This window comes from Pongo abelii, chromosome 15, assembly GCF_028885655.2.
Source record: "Pongo abelii isolate AG06213 chromosome 15, NHGRI_mPonAbe1-v2.0_pri, whole genome shotgun sequence".
In the NCBI taxonomy this organism is placed as follows: domain Eukaryota; kingdom Metazoa; phylum Chordata; class Mammalia; order Primates; family Hominidae; genus Pongo; species Pongo abelii.
In genome coordinates this window covers 101240161-101259556 of record NC_072000.2, presented here as the reverse complement: position 1 = coordinate 101259556, position 19396 = coordinate 101240161, and the positions used below count along the sequence as shown (strand labels likewise).

Genomic DNA, 19396 nt, shown 5'->3' with positions numbered 1-19396 from the left:
TATTTTCAAACAACACGCTTTAAATAGTAGAAATTAAAGTTATAAAACTACCTGGTCAGGATTCTTGTAGTTCAGAAGAAGATTTGAGGCCTTGATATCTCCATGCACATACTCATGCTCGTGAATATATTCCAGAATATCCAGCTATGAAAGTATCATACAGAATAAGTTAATGCAGTACCTAACACCAGCCAGCAGAGGACCAAGCTTCAACATAAACTAGCCTTTACTGTACTCAAAACAATTTTTTAAAAACAAGAAGAACGTAGCTCACATACAATTCTTAAGCTTAGCTGCAAGACAGTTTTCCGAGAAAACCTTTTGGCATTTGCTTCATATATTTTCTGAAGGTCACTCCCAAAGCGATCCATTATCATAAACCTGTAACTGAAGACAAATATGAAAAGCCAATGAACAAAATACAATTCAAGAAAACCAACTTTGCAATGAGTACTCTCAAAGTAATTTTTTTAAGACAATGTTTAGTAAAGAAGTATTCTTTAAAAAAGAAATACAAACATTTGCAACAATTTCTCCCAACTAGAAATCTCAAAGAGTTCAGAGTGCTTTCAGGTCCTGCTTTTTACCTGGAGGGCCTCTTCCTGGTCGCAGCTAGTTTCAGGAGACTATTCAATTTAAGATAACGCTCACAGAGAGAACCCAAGAAGTTTATTCACAGTAAAAATAAAACAAGCTGAATAAAAATGACAGCATTGATTTTTCTCATAGTTAAAATTAATTCATTTTTCTGGATATCAGCTTCCTTCCTGTGACTGTTTCTCCTTATTTTTAAGGTATATTTCAGCAGTAACAACATTCTGCTAAAATCAAGATTCTCATGAGATGCTTTAACAAGAGCCAGATTCAATACCATTGTTTAAATGGCGTAAAAGGATTGTACATTAAACACTCAATGGCCAAGATTTGGGGAAAAACAACTATCCTGGAAAAACATGAAGATTAACTGGCTTTGCATAAAGCAGCTATGTTACCTTGGTTGAGTCACATTACTTCCTGGGCCTCAATTTCCACAGAAGTAAAATGAGAGAGTAGGGACTCACCCTTTCTAAGGTCACTTCCAACACCCAAAACTCAGATTCAATAATCATGTTATATTTCAGTATGTACAGAAAAGCATCACCTACTTGCAATAACACTGCTTAGCTTCTGCTCTGAGGACCACTTTTATCTTCAATAGTTTTCCAGATTCTAACTTGTCTGGTGAAATCATTCAGTAAATCAATAAAAATCAAAACCACACTCAGAATGTATCAGGACATCTCCAATGAGGAAGATTATGAATCATCAACACCATAACATCTAGCACTTACTGAACACCTGGTATGCACACAGCACTACTATAAGTACTTAAAATGTTAGTAACGCATTTAAACCTCACATCACTCTATAAGGTAGGTAACTCCTATCATACCCATTTTACAGCAGAAGAAAACTGATAATTTGTCCTCTAGTTTGTGGCAAAATCATGCTTTTAACCACTGCACTACATATTAACTGAAATAAATGTCAGTAGGATACAAAAATCCCATTTATATGTTATAGGCTTCTACGATAACAATATGACAAGTTCAATAGGGAAGGAAGAGTTGACTAACATTAAAAGACAAGATGTTAAACAAGTAACTCAGAATTCTATTCATTTTTGAACTGGAAGAAAATTAGAAAATCATCTTGTCTAAACATCTTTTAATAAATAAAATAACTAAGGTCTTTGGAGGTAAAGTGATTTGTCCAAGGTTATAAAATTAGTCAGTGGTGGCCGGGCATGGTAGTTCACGCCAGTAATCTCAGCACTTCGAGAGGCCGAGGCTGGTGGATCACCTAAGGTCAGCAGTTCGAGACCAACCTGGCCAACATGGTGAAACCCCATCTCTACTAAAAACACAAAAATTAGCCAGGCACGGTGGCAGGAACCTGTAATTCCAGCAACTCGGGAGGCTAAGGCAGGAGAATTGCTTGAACCTGGGAGGCGGAGATTGCAGTGAGCCAAGACTGAGCCACTGCACTCCAGCTGCGCAACAAGAGCAAACTCCATCTCAATTTAAAAAAAAAAAATTAGTGACAAAATATATTCATTCATGTAAGATTTCCTAGCACCTTGGCTTGTAAGATAATAAAGTGAAAATGGTAACTTTGACTTCCTGGTTTCCTTTGTATAAAAGGTTTTGCAAGGTTGAGAGACGAGACCAGGGCACATATACATGTTGGCTTTTACTAAATAGCTGATGTGTAATGATTATAACATAGGATGAGCATCTCAAATCTGAAAATCTGAAATCAGAAGTGCTCCAAAATTAGAAAGTTTTTTTTAGTGCCAACAAGATGTTCAAAGGAAATGCTCACTGGAGCATTTTGGATTTCCCATTTTCAGATTTGGGATGCTCAACCAGTAGGTATTAATGCAAATATTCCAAAATCCTTAAGAAATCCCAAATCTAAAATACTTCTGGTGCCAACATTTCAGATAAGGGATACTTAACCTGTAATACACAGGTAACAAAAATACAACCTCTATAACAGCCTGAAAGGTGGCTAAAACACAACTGCTTAATTCAACATGGGGTCTATTAATAAATTCTGTTACATAGGTCTTTGTTTTTATTCACAAATCACCCTACCACCACTCTTAATAAGCCCTTAATCTTGTCACCATACCTAAATCATAAACATCAACTGAAACATGATTCCACAAATTTCACAGAAACCATTACCACATTCTTCTGGAAAGACGGCTCTACTATTGAGTAGTAAAATGAAAGCTATTTCTAAGTAACTCCTCTAAAGTAAAACCTTTGATGTATACTTTTCTGGAGACTTGGATAAAATGTGCAAGTAAAAGAAAAATATAAATCAGTGTAAAATAATTTAATAATGATAGCAGCTAACTTTGTTCTAAGCCCTACATACATATTAATTCAAATGAGTTACAAGGAAAACTAAGCATGTCTGGCACGGAAGGGAGCTGGAAGAATAATCTACTTTCTATTTCTTTACTTTCTAAGACCTATAATGATTCTTTCTAAGAGCTTCAACCTAAAAAGTAAATCAATGCCTGATATATGACTAATGCCATCTTTTTAAAGGAGACATTTCTAGCAACCTCATTTTATAGAAGAAATGGGCTGGGAGGTAAAGTCATCACTACTAAGTGGTGAGTTGAGACTCAGACTGTGTTCTCATTTGTCACCACACTCTAAGGCACTTCTGATCCACACCAGGGAAGTTCTTCCCAGCAGTGCCCTCGTCAGTCAGCTTACAGAGTCAACCTTGGACCCACTTAGTCCCTGGTCACCTCACAGGAGTCACACAAACAAAAGCCCTGTTTAACTAGTTCTGAACTTTACCATAAAATGGGTGATAAGAATGTATATGGTAAAATGTGATATGACAGTGTGGGCTACTTTTAAAAAGACCATCATTCCCAAGCAAAATACCACCACTGACAAACAAAAATCGTAGACAAACAAATGAAACCAATTATAATAATCACAGTGATGATGACTGCAAGAAACATTTCCTCAGTACTTACTCTGTGCCCCTTACAATTTACATGCTTTCAATTCATCTTCACAGTAAATCATAAAGTAAGTACTATTATCCTCAACTCACACATAGGGAAACGAGAGAGACAGAAAGTTAACTAGCCCATGACCACACCTGATGGAGTCAAGTACAATCAATCTAGTGCTAGATTTGTTTGGTGTTTAGGTTTTGCTGCAATATACTGTGCTTGGTTTTTTGTTTTTTTTTTTTTAAGACGTTTATAATGAAATTATGGAAAGAGGAAAAGGCTGTTATTCCAAGTCTAAAAATGCTCTAGCCCCAGGCACACTTTTCTTCCAATCATCTCTATGAAATGTGGTTTTCATAATGTACTGCTCCTTAGGAATATAACTATTGTATACTGGAGCACACAGTCAAACAGATTTGCTTCCTAGCAAGTCATCCCTAAGGGTTTTTCTTGTCTTACTCCCCTTTAGACAGTCTTTAATTCACCATGTAAACCATTTCCCAAATGCCACTTTCACCACCATGTCACCTCATCCCTTGCTCAAGAGCAAGTGATAGCTTCTGAATACCTACTATACATTGGTTCCAAACTGTTCTTTCCTCTATGGGTCTTCATTATCTGCCACCGACTCCTTCTCCAAGTTTATTTCCTTCTCTCTTACACGCATGCCCTCTTCCTCTGCTAGAGGAAGAAGGCCATTGGGTCATACAGTAGAATAAAAGTCTATCCTGCCTGTGCTCACATTAATCTCCCACTTAAGATGCTATTCTGCCTCCTCAATGATTTTCTGAACCAGTAGGTTTTAACATTTAAGCGATTAAAGACCCCTTTGAGAGCAAAAGCTAACATCTATGTTTTACATATACTCCTGTAGCTTTATACTCAAACATCATTAAGTGGGTAGCTGTTACTCCATTTCACAGATGAGGAAATTGAAGCAAAAAATTGCCCAAAGTCACACACATTTTAAGGGGCAAAACAAGGTTTTAAAACTAGGCAGTCTAGCTCTAGAATCCTTGCTCTTAACTAACTTAACTAATCCTTGTTCTATAGTATGTCTCCAGAAAATATTATAAAAACTATAATATATTTTGCTATCCCAGCAAAACCATATAAAATAAAATGTTAAAAGTGACTTCAGGGATCCCCACACTCCCTAAGAGAGGCATGGATCCCAAGTAAACAACACTGGCTGCCTACCCAACTACTTACCCCTCCTCTCAATCTTTTCTAACGGAGCACCAATTTGGTTCCGGCATTCCATCCTTTTCCACATGGATCACTGTGATCACTTTGTCTTTGCCAGTCAATGGTTTAAGTATTGATAAAATTCTGACCAAGAAAACATGAGAGGAAGTCTGCCACAGGGCTCCTGGGAAAGCTTTCTTTGCCAGGAAGGTGAAACTCACAACACACGATAGATACCATTTTCTGCCCTTGGGTACTGTGCCTGCATGTGAAGCCTAGAAATGGAGCAGCCACCTGGCGACCACACAATGGAGAACTAACAGAAAACAAAACCAAGATGAGGAGGGCAAAGGTGCAAGATAAGGACCCTGGGCCCTTGATGACTGCCTGAGTCAAAGTTTTCCTTTACTTGCAGCTGAAATCATCCTAAGCAATATATCCCCAGTTCCAAACTAAATCTGCCCGTCAAGTCTCAGCTACCAAAGCCTTACTCCATGAAGTTCCATTCATTCATTCAAATATGTATCAAGTGCTGCTTATGAACCAAAGTATTAGAGGTTATCTCCAAATAAACTATCCCAAAGAATTCATTCTCTCCATTCTCTGAACTCCTAAGACACGTCAGTCAGTATTATACAACTTAGCACTTAATTGTTCTCCAATTGTTTCATACATTTTTGTTTCCACTCACCAGCTAGACTAAAACCCTCATAAAGGGTGAGCCTAATCTTGTGTGGGCAGATTATGTAACCAACATGAAATACCAAATGGAATCCTGAAGGGGCTCCCTTTTGCATAAAGAACAGAGGTGTTTTTGTTTGTTTATTTCTAAGGGCAAGGAGGAAAAAAGGCAGGGTGTTTGGCTTTGTTCCTCCTTGTCAGTTAGGTGCCAGTCAGTTGATACTGCTCTGCAGAAGCCCCCTGACTAGAGAGGCACTCCTATTCTAATAAGGCATCATAGCCTGCTGCTATGGAAAGCAGAGGACAGAGATAACATCTTATTCCTCTCTGTCACATACACTCCACATAGTCCAGAGGGAGGCCTAGTAATATTTTAAGTGATCAGTAAATAATTACTGACTAAACCAACTAAATAGTGAATGTTGCAAAAGGGAAGGAGAAAGACAAATCACACATATTTTTACCTTTTTCCATTTTTGTCATGTAGACCAGACCCCCAGTACTTAGGAACACCCAGGTACTTCAGCTTATGGGTACGAATCCATTTCTGAACTACAAATTAAAACAGATCTTTGTGATTTCAATTGTTATACATAAATGATAATTTTTTAAAAAATCATTAAGAACAAAATGTATTTAAACATGCAATAAGAATTCACCTGTATTCATAAAAAAGAAAATGAAGAATACAGTATAACAAATAATGAAAAGCATTTTACGATGAAAACATTTTTATTAACCTACAAAATTGTTATCCTGCCCTTAAAATTGTCTATAAAATGAAAAATCTACAAAAAGCATTTTTTTTTAATCAAAACTACAGTACAGTCATTCCTTTGTTCTAGGGGCTTGGTTCCAGGAACCCCCACCACTCAAGACACCAAAATCCAGATGCTCAAGTCCCTCATATAAAATGGTGTAATATCTGCATATAACCTCCACACATCCTCTTATATACTTTATCTCATCTCTAGATTACTTATAATATGTAATACAATGTAAATGCTATGTCAATAGTTATACTGTACTAGTTTTTTATTTGTATTATTTTTTATTATTGAATTGTTATTTTTTATTGTAGCTTTTTTTTTTTTCCTGGAATATTTTTTATCCTTGGTTGGTTGAGTCTGAGGATGTGGAATCTGAGAATACGGGGGTGGACTAACCTGAAGTTTCAGTTTCTCTCTCTAATTATGTAATGTTTACTTGCTTCTACAGGAAGACCTATTTTTCATACCAATCTAAAAGGTTTTTCTTCCTCAATATAAAAGTCCTCAACCAGGAAATCAAGATCTAAGAGACATGGAAGAAGGACAGAAGGGACCAAAGTGACTAGGAGAGGTTCTGGCTCTCTACCTTGATATCCTGTTCTATTTCATCAATAATTCTCAATGTTTAACAATATTTCCTAAATCATAGGTCATTTATTATTAACTTCATTCTATATATCTATATAGATAAAATCTTGATGCAACAAACCCATTAAAAGACCAGAATTCTTTCATACAAATCCCATGTAAGTAGAATTTATAAAGCAAAAAAATAACAAAGAGTCATAAAATAAGATACAATGCTCTAGGTCTTGGCTTAAAACAAAAAACTGGTCATTTTAAAAGTGTAAATGTATGTGTACTGTATTTCTTACTTTGCTCTGGTTTTGCAGCTCGTTGGTAGAACTTTAATTCAGTAAAAAGAGGTCCATTGTCACTGGGTTCCTTAAAATATAAGAGTTAATTAGTACTAGCAGTAGTTAAAATTACTGAGATATTTTCAATGAACCTTCAAAAAAGACCAACAAATCTATTTTTCTGTCCAATGTAATTTTGATACTTAAGTTTATAACTATGTTAAGATTAAGTCAAACTCCTTAGAAATGTTCAGAGAAATATTAGTCTATATTTCTTATATTGCTCAAGTTCCATTTCTATAAGTGATAAATTACACAAAATCAGATATATAGCTCAGTCTGCAGAAGTTTAAGAAAAATGTTTAAACTAATTTTCATCTTTATTAAGCTTTCCCTTAAGCAAAGATGAGCAACCATCTTAACTGTATCACCAAGGGGCTACAAGATATTTCTCAGATTTAATAAAATTTCAATACCTAATTTAACCAATTAATACCAAAATCCCATTCCTTTCCTGTTTTCATTACACTTATATCTACTTTATCAGGACTGGCAAAAACAGGCCTTACCACAAAGAAGAGCCCATATTATGCATCTCCTGAACAAGCATGCACTGTCCACTAACCTGCATCCTTCCTTTCTGACACAGATTCCTACATTTGTCAAACCAAACATGGGGCTCATTAACAACTGTTTTCTACCAATGTTATTGACTACATTCATTTTATATTTTTAGAGATATTAACAATTAAAATTATTACTAAAGAGACGTACATTCACAAAAACGCATTTGCACAAACAAGAAATAACAGCCTGTCAGCAGTTTTGCCTTGTTAAATAAATATGTAAGAGTGGAAAAGATCTTATAATTCTGTGGACTTTTTAAATAGTAAATTTCATCTGATTAAAATTAGTATTTATTTAATGTCTGGGATTTTGTGTTGGTCATTATTTATTGGGAATCAAAAAAAAGTTTTTAAAGCAGTGAAAACTTCAAATGAGGAAGCTAACATTTCTAAACTAATTTTAGGGTTGCTTTTCTTTTTAGGAGGTACGAGAAAAAAATTATTTTGGGCAGAATATCTTGGTTAACTGGAGTTCAAAGTTAAATAGAGCATTGGGGGAAGTGAGTAATAAGGCCTACTACCTTAAATGAGTGACAACTTATAGTTTTGGGTTACTAGAGATGACTTTTGCAAGCACTTAAAATATGTTCACCTTTTCTTCACTCAAGATACCCTCAACTGTAAAAAACCACTCCATACTCTCTGCTCTAATTATCTCAGATTTCTTATAATTCAGAAAATAGGAATCCCCAATTAAAGTACTTAGAGGAAGGCCGGGCATGGTGGCTCATGCCTGTCCTGTCATCCCAGCACTTTGGGAGGCCAAGACGGGCGGATCACTTGAGGACAGGAGTTCAAGACCAGCCTGGCCAACATGGTGAAACCCCATCTCTACTAAAAATACAAAAATTATCTGAGCATGGTGGCGAGTACCTGTAATCCCAGCTACTTAGGAGGCTGAGGGAGGAGAATCACTTGAACCCAGGAGGCAGAGGATGCAGTAAGCTGAGATCGTGCCACTGCACTCCACCCTGGGCAACAAAGCAAGATTCTGTCTCAAAAATAAAAATAAAGTACTTAGAGGAAAACGGATTAGCCAATCTGCAGAGTCAGGCAGTTATGAATGAGCATTTAACAGTAAATGGGCAACACACGTTAACACTTGGATCACAACCTGAAAACAAGCTTGCCTTATTTGTTATAGGTAAGTATACTTTTCACCCTTGGAAGACAGTAGTATCATGGCTTGGCATGCATCAACTCCTTAAGAAGTAGGAACTAACCAACATACTGAAAGTATGAGTGCTGATTCCTTAACTTATGGACTCAGTACCCAAGTTTCTCTATAACCTATGGCTCCTTTCCTAGCAGCAATAATAGCTTGACACTTGCAAGCATTTGCAAGAGACACTTGCAATGTTTCCAGCCAATGGCTAAGAATAGGTCTTCGGTAGGAATCACAGAATCAGCGTAAGAAAAAGAAATTCAAAAGGAGAAATTCTGGTAAAGTTCCTCTCCAAAGCTTACCTTTGGAATAGCTCATTTATATAATTCAGGTTTGAAAGAGGTTTTCCTAACACAAATCAGTATAAAATTCTGATTTATTCAGTTTCAACCTATGTCATATCAACTTTAACTTTCAAGTTTTCCTTCAGGCAATAATTTATTAAACTTATAATAATGAGAATCAACCATATAAATCAGGCTATTATAATGAAAGCCCACTACAAGGAAGGCTCTCTGAGCTCATTTCATACTTCTTCTAATCCAATAAACTTTCATTATCACAAAATAAAGGAGCTACTTCCTTGGCATTGCACTCTAGCCAAAGCTAGCTATTCCTGTTGAAGAAAATACCTTAACTCATAACTAAAATTTTATTAACATATTTCAAATCTAAAATACTTTGCCAACTCTATAATAGCCAAGATTTAGAAAAGAAATTGGGACTGACATTTTAACTAGAATATCACTAAACGTTTCTTTAAGACTTCTAAGTGTCAAAATGAAGATGACAACAGAAAAAAAATTAAAATGTGATATATTTCAATGGCACCAGCTAAAAGCAACTGGCTGCCATTTAAAAATGAAGCTGTACAAAATTTCTCCTTCCTACCAAAAAATTATGATATATGAATTAAAAATTCAGGTCACTTCTCATAACATCAGTGAGGAAAATCAAACATCAGTCTGCAAACTTCTTTCCAAGGAACTGTGAAATACAGATTCGTATCAGTTCACATCTGAAAAGGACCACAGTACTATGACCTGTTAGGATACCATCTAAAAGCCTGACCTGTGCCTCTAGTTCTGCTACTGACATGACTAAGGGTAAGTGCAATTCAAAGAACTACTAATTTCGTATTAAGCCTGTCAGCAAGAAAACACAAAAGAAAATTTCTTTCTCCTTGCATTATCCAACATTTCTCTCTGCACAGTTACTTTCAAAAATAAAATATAGTGTTTGTCCTGTAGGTCAAGGATTAAGGCCCCAAACAAAACCAGAGACCATCATTTGGTACATGTGAGAACATTTTTAATATGTGCCTAACATCTACCTTGAATGGGTACGTCTTAACTTCACTCCAATGCCAAATAAGAAATTTGTGGGTTAACTATCTGGAGCTGTTTCATAAGGCAGATACATGTACTATCAGCAATAACCAACTTTTTGACAAAGCGTCCACATCAAGTTAGAAACCCTTACCAGCAGCACAGGGTACTTGCAAACCCCTACTGAAAACAAGGATAAAAATGTGCCAGCCACATGATTCCATTTAAAATAATTAAGGTGCTCTGTGTGCCAGATTCTACCAGTGGCTCTCAATCTTGATGCACAAAAGAATCACCTCGGAAGCTTTACTAAAAATACCAATAACCAGGCCCTACACCCAGATTCTGATTATACTCTACAACCAGGATTGAGAACCACTGTGTGATATGCTATTACATTATTAAGTAAAACTTCACATTAGAAAATCAATTTGCCTTTATTTCGTAACACTTGCAAGTTTTTTCTCTAATCATAAAATAATGCTCATTTCAGAAAATATGGAAACATTTTGATGTATTTTCTTCATAAATAGCCATTTTATAAGACAACCTTCATACTATATATAGAACTTTGTATCCTGCTTTTTTAGAAATAATTATAAAACTTCCCCAAAGAGTAGTATATGTTCTTTGAAAACATGATCTTTAATAGCCCATAATGTTTTAAATGACAAATGTTCATAAACTGTTCTGATTTTAATACCAGAAAGAACTGATACTCATTTTACATGTTTGTTATTTGGTGAAACATTTCAACTATTAATATTATAAAGTTGTAAGAAGGCAAATTATGAGTGGGCCTGCTCTCTATGGTACAGACAAGACAGGAAAGTGAACGACATGAGGAAGTTGAGAGTAAATGAAAAGAGCAGCATAAAGGCAATGAACAATTAATGGCTAAAAAGTATTCAAAAGAATAAATAAAATAAGCATCTAAAGACTGCATAGGGAAAACAAACTTTATTGACAAGGTCCTTATCAGATAACTTAAAATTCAGTTAGAGAGACAGAATAAACACATTAAAAAAACTAAAAACAACTAGTGGCATAAGAAGAACGAAACTGTAAAATAAATGTTAATACAATGAATGCTGTAGGTGTTTATTCAGGAGAGAGTGCTAGGGTAAAAGAAGCAAATAGAAGTTACAAATTTCCCCTTCAAAGGGAAGGAGAAAGTCAGTAATATTACTGTTTTGTTTTATTTTTGGTTTTTTTGTTTTTTTTTTTTTTTTTTTGAGATAGAGTCTCACTCTGTAGCCCAAGCTGCAGTGCAATGATGCCATCTCAGCTCACTGCAACCTCTGCCTCCCAGTTTCAAGTGATTCTCCTGCCTCAGCCTCCCGAGTAGCTGGGATTACAGGCAGGCACCACCACACCTGGCTAGGGGTTTCACCATGTTGGCCAGGCTGGTCTTGAACTCCTGACCTCATGCGATCCACCCGCCTCAGCCTCTCAAAGTGTTGAGATTACAACCGTAAGCCACCGCGCCTGGTCAGTAGTATTGTTTTATGACATTCTTCTACGATAACTGTAACATCCAAAAAGTTACTAAAATATTAAATGCAAAAGAGAAATCAACTGAGTATCACTGTCCTAACTACAAAGAGAAGAAGTAATAAAGCATAATGGAAACAGAACTAAATTAGGAGACAGGAGATACACAGTCCTGAACTAGGTACTTGGTCTTACACTTAAAAATATAATTCATTACCTTAAGCATATAGAAAATACTGTTCCTGGCCATGTTTTTTCTTAACCATATAAGTTAAAAAGGCAGTAAAAGTAAAGTTACACTGACTAACAACAGAAATACTTCTAATTACTCACAATAAAGAAGAACAACAGAAATATTTCTAATTACAATAAGGAAGCACATCATTCTAAGATAAAATACAACTTAAGTTCAGAGGCCATTGTGCCATGGCTCATGCCTGTAACCCCATCACTTTAGGAGGCTGAGAGGGAAGGATCACTTGAGCTTAAGAGTTTGACACCAGCCTGGGCAACAAAGCAAGACCTCATCTCTACTAAAAAATCAAAAAAATTAGTCGGGCATGGTGGTGCGTGCCTTTAGTCCCAGCTACTAGAGAGGCTGAGGTGAGAGGATCACTTGAACCCAGGAGATCAAGGCTGCAATGAGCTATAATTGCACCAATGCACTCCAGCCCAGGCAACAGGACGAGACCCTGTCTCAAAAAAAAAAAAAAAAAAGTTCAAGTTATACAGAACAAAAAAGACATGATTATACACTGTTCCACCTATAAGATATGACACTGGCACACTTTCCTTCCAAGACACAGAAACGGCTATGCCAACTAACTGCAAGGGGTCAGAGGTAACCATATCATTTGAACCTCAATGTTATGAGACGTCAGAAGGAGACTTGCTTTCTTCTCACAACAGAACTCTCAATGAGCCTAAGAAGAAACTCATCTTACCCACAGATTTTAATATTTTAATTTGTATTATCAAAAACAAATGCACACAATATTCTGCAATTAAATACAAATGACCCAATTTAATACTAAGAACTTTAGTTCCTCTGATTCAGCAACAGGCTGAATATTCCAAAAAGAATGTTATTCCATAAATGAAAAAGAAGAAAAATCCACAATGAAAGGCCATCATGAAAAGAGGCAGGAGAAATAAAGTACTGACACAACTTGAAAGGCATCGCTTTGCTTCCGCTGCCCTGCCCAAGGGAATAGCTGGGACCCAGTTAGCCCTCCCACTGCAAACAAAGATAAAAATGGACTTAAAAAAAGAAAATTTCTATTTTCAGAAATTAGACAATGGACAGGACAGGAGGACTGTGACCCCTAAGAGACAGAAAACAAAGTGAGTCCATGGCAGCCCTGGCTTTTTTCCCCTAGAGATCCTAGGAGTAAAATGGAGGAGACTTAAGCCTACAGGGCAAAAGGGGGAAGACCAAACAGAGTGCCAGGTACAGAACTCTGCTACCAAAATCAACAATGAGATTGGAAATTTTAAATTGAGAAACAGTGGGGAAAAAAACGAGACACCAATATCCTTCACGAACAAAGACACAAGAATCCTTAACAAAGTATTCACAAATCAATTCTAGCATTATGTAAAAACTATAATACACCACGACTAAGTGGGGTGTATGTTAAGAATACAAAGTTCAGTCAACACTCAAATATCAATCAATGTAATTGCCACATTAACAGAGTAAAGGAGAAAAATCCTGTGATTCATCTCAGATGTAGAAAAAGCATTCAAAAAATGAATAGGCAAACTATAAACTAGTAGAAAATGTTTAAAACATGTATCTGAAAAAGGAACTGCATCCAGAAAAAAACTCTTACTATTCAATTATAAAAAGCAAAACAACCCAGTTATTTTTAAAAGATAAAAATAAGAGGAAAGGGGCAAAAAGGACAGAAGAGGCACTCCACAAAGGAAAATACATGAATGGCCAATAAGCATGACAAAAAACTGCCCAAAATCATTAGGCATCAAGCACGTGCAAACTGAAACTATAAGTCACATCTGCATATTATCTGTAATGGCTAAAAAACAAATACACACACCTGACAATGCCAAATGTTGAAGAGGCCACAAACAGAACTGTCATATATTATTGGCCAATGTGTAAAAGGGCACAACCATTTTGGAAATCTGCCTAGTACTTTCTTATAAGTTTAAACAGACATCTTCCCTATAAACCAGCAACTCTAAGTATTTATCCAAGAAAAATAAAAACCTGTCTCCATAAAAACACTTGTACAAGAATGTTTATAGACGCTTTACTCATAATACCAAAAACTGGAAACAACCCCAATGTCTATCAAGAGAGCAATAAAATGAAACAAATGATTGATACACCAACAATATGGACGAACCATTAAAACATTATGCTGAGCATAAGAAGTTACAAAACAATATATACTGTTTAATACCATTTACATAACCTTCTGGAACAGGAATAACTCATTCACGGCAAAAAAAAAAAAAAAGAAAACTCAAGACAAGTGGTTGCCTCCAAGGGTGCAAGGGAATAGGGTTTTGACTGAATAAGAACATAAGGAATCTTTTTAGTATGATGGAAATGTTCTACATTTTAAGAGGTGAGGATTACACAGGTATATGTGCTTGTCAAAAGTCTTCAAACTGTTCATTTTATATCTATGTATTTCCCCGTAAAAATTATGCCTCAATTTTTTTAAAAAAGTTTAAAAATCACTAAAAACATCCAAAAAAGCTGACTCCTAACTCCTAAGAGATAAAATAGTAAAACGAAACAAAATGAAAACCTTCAGAGTAATTCTAATTCCTGAGTTCTGGTTGATATGGTTTGGCTGTGTCCCTACCCAAATCTCATCTTGGATTGTAGCTCCCATAATCCCCATGTGTCGTGGGCGGGACCTGGTGGGAGGTAATTAAATCATGGGGGGCATCCCCTTCATATGTACATCTATCCCATTAGTTCTGTCCCTCTAGAGAACCCTAATACATGTATCCCGTAGGAGAAAAAGTAAGGGAGGAGTTATATGTTAATTTGCCCAGATAATACATCCTGTTGGTTCTTCTATTTAACCAAAACATATTCTTCACATGTATCAAGTAACTTTGAAGAAGGAGAGTAACAAATGTTGGTAAGCAAAAAGGTACATAATTGACTTAAAAAATAGTAAAATGTCTTCTAGTTCGCCAACATATAAATGGATCTGGCTGTTAGAAGTATGCTTATGTCAGATAGGATGTTGCCAATCTTCACGCATTACAAACTAATTTCAACATTATTATAGCAAAAAAGGCCCAACGATCACAATAAAATAAATAATTTAATTTACTAAAATGCAAGAAAAGAAAATTGGGAATAAACAGAAAAAATTGACCAAGTAGAAGTCCAGAAGCAAATGCAAAATAAAATACAATAAAATTATATTAAATTAGTATAGTCTTATAGGATATAAATATAAAAAGTATCCGTAAAAGTAGATGAAATTTCTTAAATGAGCTGAATATTTTTATTCCACATCTGCATGCCTCTATGCTTTCATTCATTTACCCCCGAATACCAGTGTCACTTTATTTCAAGAGAGGAACTTTTCACACTCAAATGATTTAAAACTATAAACCTACTTTTGTGTCTTATTAAATATTTTTTAAGTTATTAAAAATGTAGTATCTTATGGTTTAATTAATTCTAGTTAATCAAAAAAGGCATTTTACAAAATACTACACCAAATCAACAGAAAACAAACAAATTAGCTAAAATATTTCTTACCACTTTTACAACACAAGGTGCATCACTGCCAACTGACTCTGAAGAATTCATATCAGCTGTTTAAAAAATAAAATATTTAATATCAGAACAAGTAATATTATAAATATATTAATATTTAGGTTTGTATATCTGTAACCCCTTGATAGAATACACTTCAGTTCCCAAGTATGTGTTTCAGGATATCATTACAGTACATTTCATAAATTTTAAGATTTTTATTCACGTTTTAACATATCTGAATTTAGAATGCATCTTACAATTTCTGGTTTCTTCTATACGATTATCAATTACATATGGGAAACTGAGTTAAATAAGTTAAAGATTTCTTTAATTCAAAAGTACTAATGGCCTTTGATATGCTAATGGATATTATGAATTCCCCAGAGGATAAGTAATACATTTCTTAAATTTAATGAACTATGAAATTCTTTTAAGAGGAGAGGAGCATCTAAAGAGTAAGAAATGAGGGGGCTTAAGTTCTAAAAAGCACTAGTTTAGGAAAAACTCATCTGGACCAATAGTTCAGGATGTTGGCACTAGAACTTTCAACTACCATCAGAATAATTTTAATGTGGCTATCATTTTATTTCATGCAAATAAAGAAGTACAGTTGCCCCAGAATACTGAGTTAGAAATATAAGGTTGCCCATATTCATTAAACAGATATTTACCAAGTACATACTAAATGTCAGTTTCTAGGAAATAGAGATTTAGCAATGAACAGGAAAAAATCCTTACTCCTACAAAGCCACCACTTCAGTGGTAAGACGCAGACCAGAAATAAAATACGAAGTACATTTGACAGTGTGAAGTGCTATAGAGGACAAATTAAGCAGGAAAGAAACGTAAGCAGTGTGGCCACACGGTAAGAGGGATCTAAACCTTACTGACAAGGTGTTACTTGAGCAGTGGCCTGAGAGCAGGGAGGGAATAAGCCATGTATGTATCTTAGTGAAGAGCACCCCAGGGAGAACAGCACCAAGACCCTGATGTGGACTGAGCACAGTGGCTCACACTTGTAATCCCAGCACTTTGGGAGGCCAAGGCAGGTGGATCACCTGAGGTCAGGGGTTCCGAGACCAGCCTGGCCAACAAGGTGAAACCCCATCTCTACTTAAAATACAAAAATTAGCTGGGCATGGTGGTGGCACGCACCTGTAGTCCCAGCTACTCGGGAGGCTGAGGTGGGAGAATCACTTGAACCTGAAAGGCAGAAGTAGCAGTGAGCCAAGATCACGCCACTGCACTCCAGTCTGGGCAACAGAGCGAGACTCCATCTCAAAAAAAAAAAAAACAAAAAAGACCCTGATGTAGGAGTGTGCTTGACATGTTTGGAAAACAAGGAGGCAAAAGTAGCTGGCGGAAACTACGTGAGGCGGAAGAGGAGAGACAGATCAGAAAGCAGCAGGGAACAAACACGATGGGCTTAACAGGTAACATAAAGGTTTTGGCTGTCACTATGAATGAGATGGGGAGCCACTGGAAGAGGGTTAGCAAAATCAGACTGTGGTAATAAAGACTTCTTTGGGCTGCTTTGTGGAGAATGGAGTATAGGGGCAAGGGGCAGAAGCAGGCAGATCAGTTAAGAGGCTATACCAATAGTCTAAGTATATGGATTATACCTCAGTAAAGCTACTAAAAATTTTTCAAAGGCTTGGTACAAAAACAATGTAAAATAAAATATATTAAAAAAATTTTTAAAGCATCATTTACAAAGATCAAGAGCCAAAGGGCAGCAAGACGGCTGAAGCACAGACTTTGAGGAGATAAAAGGGATGAAGATAAACGTTGTATAAGAAGGGACTTGTATGTCACTCTTTAAAAGTCTGGCACCTTATTTGGAGGACACTGGGGAGTCATCAGAGAGGTTTAAACAGGATGATCAGATTTATCTGATCAGTATACTTGGTCATAAAAGCCATACTGAAAAAAACGGTGTGCAAGGCAGCAAGACTGGGACAGAGAAGATTCAGTGCTACAGTCAGAGTCCAGACAAGACATGATAATGACCTGACCAGGACAGTGGCTGCAAAGATGGAGAGAAATGAATGGATCTGAGAAGTCACCCAGGTAAAGCAATAGGACTAGAAAAGGAACTACGATATTAGTGAAGGAATGCTCAAGAATGCCTTCCCAGTTTCTGGCTTCAAGGCTGTCATTCATTGAGACAATCCTCATGACAGGATCAGGAGACAAAAGATGATGATACAAGTTTTAGAAATGCCTGTGGAACATCTAAGTAGAGATCCCTTACAGGCCAGTGGCTACGGGCCTGGACTCAGGAAATCAAGTCCTAGGCTACAGATAAAAGACAGGGAAATCAACGGTAAAGAGACAGTGGGAGAAGCCTGATATCACTCAGAAAGAATATACAGAATAAAAAGTGAACCTAAGAAGAAAAGCTGGAGCACACAGAAGTGCCTATAAAGGTGACCAAGTACAGCCAGAAAGGCAGAAAGAAAACTAGGGAAAAGGTATGCTATCATAAAAGATAATGGAAGCAATAGTTATGAGAAACAAAGATAAACAGTATCAAATGCTACAGAAAAGAAAATGCAAAGAAAATTCAAAAGCAATCTTTTTAATTCATTAACAAACTGCTGATGATCTTGAATCTGGCTGTTTCAGTGTATCACAGAGACAGAGACTGGAGGCGACAATACTCAAGCAAGTGCCTCCTTTTACAGATTAGTCATCCCAACCTTACAAAAGTAAAGTTTTATTACAGAGGTCAAATCATTGCCTATTAAAAATACTATTAGATGGCACCTTTTGATGATAAATACAGATAAAACAGATGAGACACACACGAGGCAAGTTTTAACTTTGCAAAAGGTTACAAAAGTAAATTAATGTAAAATGAAGAACCTATTTTTTTAGAGACAGGTTTCTATTAATACCGGATGGCATAAGTCCACATATCCTGTAGTAAAGACAGCTTATCTAATCTACCATCTCTCCTCAATCACAAGATCAAAAATATATACCTGGCTAATACAGCCACTACTCTTTAATGGTTTACAAGGATTTTTGCCATAAATCAGAGATACAGCCTAGTTCACTGGAATGGGTTTGGCTCTAAACAAAACCAGAGAATCAACATATATTTCACAAAAGGGTGCCACTGGCCGACAGGAATCATATGCATAAAATATGATAAAGCATTAGATTTCAAGCTATGTTTCATAAAGATAGCTCCAGAAACTGCAACTGACCAAGGGCAGCCCACTGCTCCTGGAGCAGGTGAAGTGGGACTCCTCTTGAGTAAGACCAGTGATCTTTTACCTACCAGTGGTTCTCAAACTTTAGCATGCATCAGAATCACCTTGAACAAACACTGCTGGGCCCTCTCCCTGCAGTTTCTGATTCGTAGTCTGAGGTAAGGCTCAAAAATCTGCAGGTCTAACAAGTTCCCAAGTGACACTAATCTATGTTGTATTATTAGTATTCCGAGTAAGATATTGCTAAAAATAAAATTTTATAAACCTCCATGGCAGAAATTAATTAATTAATCTGAGATTAGAAGTAGAGTGAGAACATAGAATGGAAAAGTTAGAAAAATCAGAAGCAAATATATTTATTGGTGAAGCAGACAGCTTTAGAAGCAATCAGGTAAAATATTTTTTAAGTCCATAATTTAGTTAACCTAACAGAATTTCAGGATTCCACAATGGGTCCCCAAAAATTTCAGAGTAAGTATGCTAGTTATCTGCACATTTAATCAGGCCTAATATGCAGTTTCTAGGTAATTCCGCTAGTTCCAGTATGATGGCTAAGAGGGTTGCACAGAAAGAAAAAAGAAACTCACACTTGTAAAAGATTTGCAAACCTCCAAATCAGACAAACACGGAGGGAATAAATCCCACATAGGTGGAGGTGGGAGGGGAAAGATACGTACATGGGTTTCTTTGGGTCTCAAAAGAGATTAAGATTATATAAGGTATCTTAAAAATCTAAAGTCCTACTGCTCACTAATTATAGTATTACAGCTATTT

General features: G+C 36.2%; 1 protein-coding gene across 4 annotated transcripts in view; it reads right to left on the bottom strand.

Moving 5' to 3' along the window:
- VRK1 (VRK serine/threonine kinase 1) overlaps positions 1-19396 on the bottom strand; it is an 84242-nt gene that overhangs the window by 28316 nt on the left and 36530 nt on the right. For all 4 annotated transcript variants that reach the window (XM_024231914.3, XM_002825090.6, XM_024231913.3 and 1 more), the window contains exons 3-7: positions 15402-15457; positions 7047-7116; positions 5866-5953; positions 279-387; positions 52-144 (exon numbers count right to left, since the gene is read on the bottom strand). In XM_024231914.3, coding sequence (XP_024087682.1) covers positions 52-144; positions 279-387; positions 5866-5953; positions 7047-7116; positions 15402-15457 — 416 coding nt within the window. The remainder of the gene's footprint in view (positions 1-51; positions 145-278; positions 388-5865; positions 5954-7046; positions 7117-15401; positions 15458-19396) is intronic.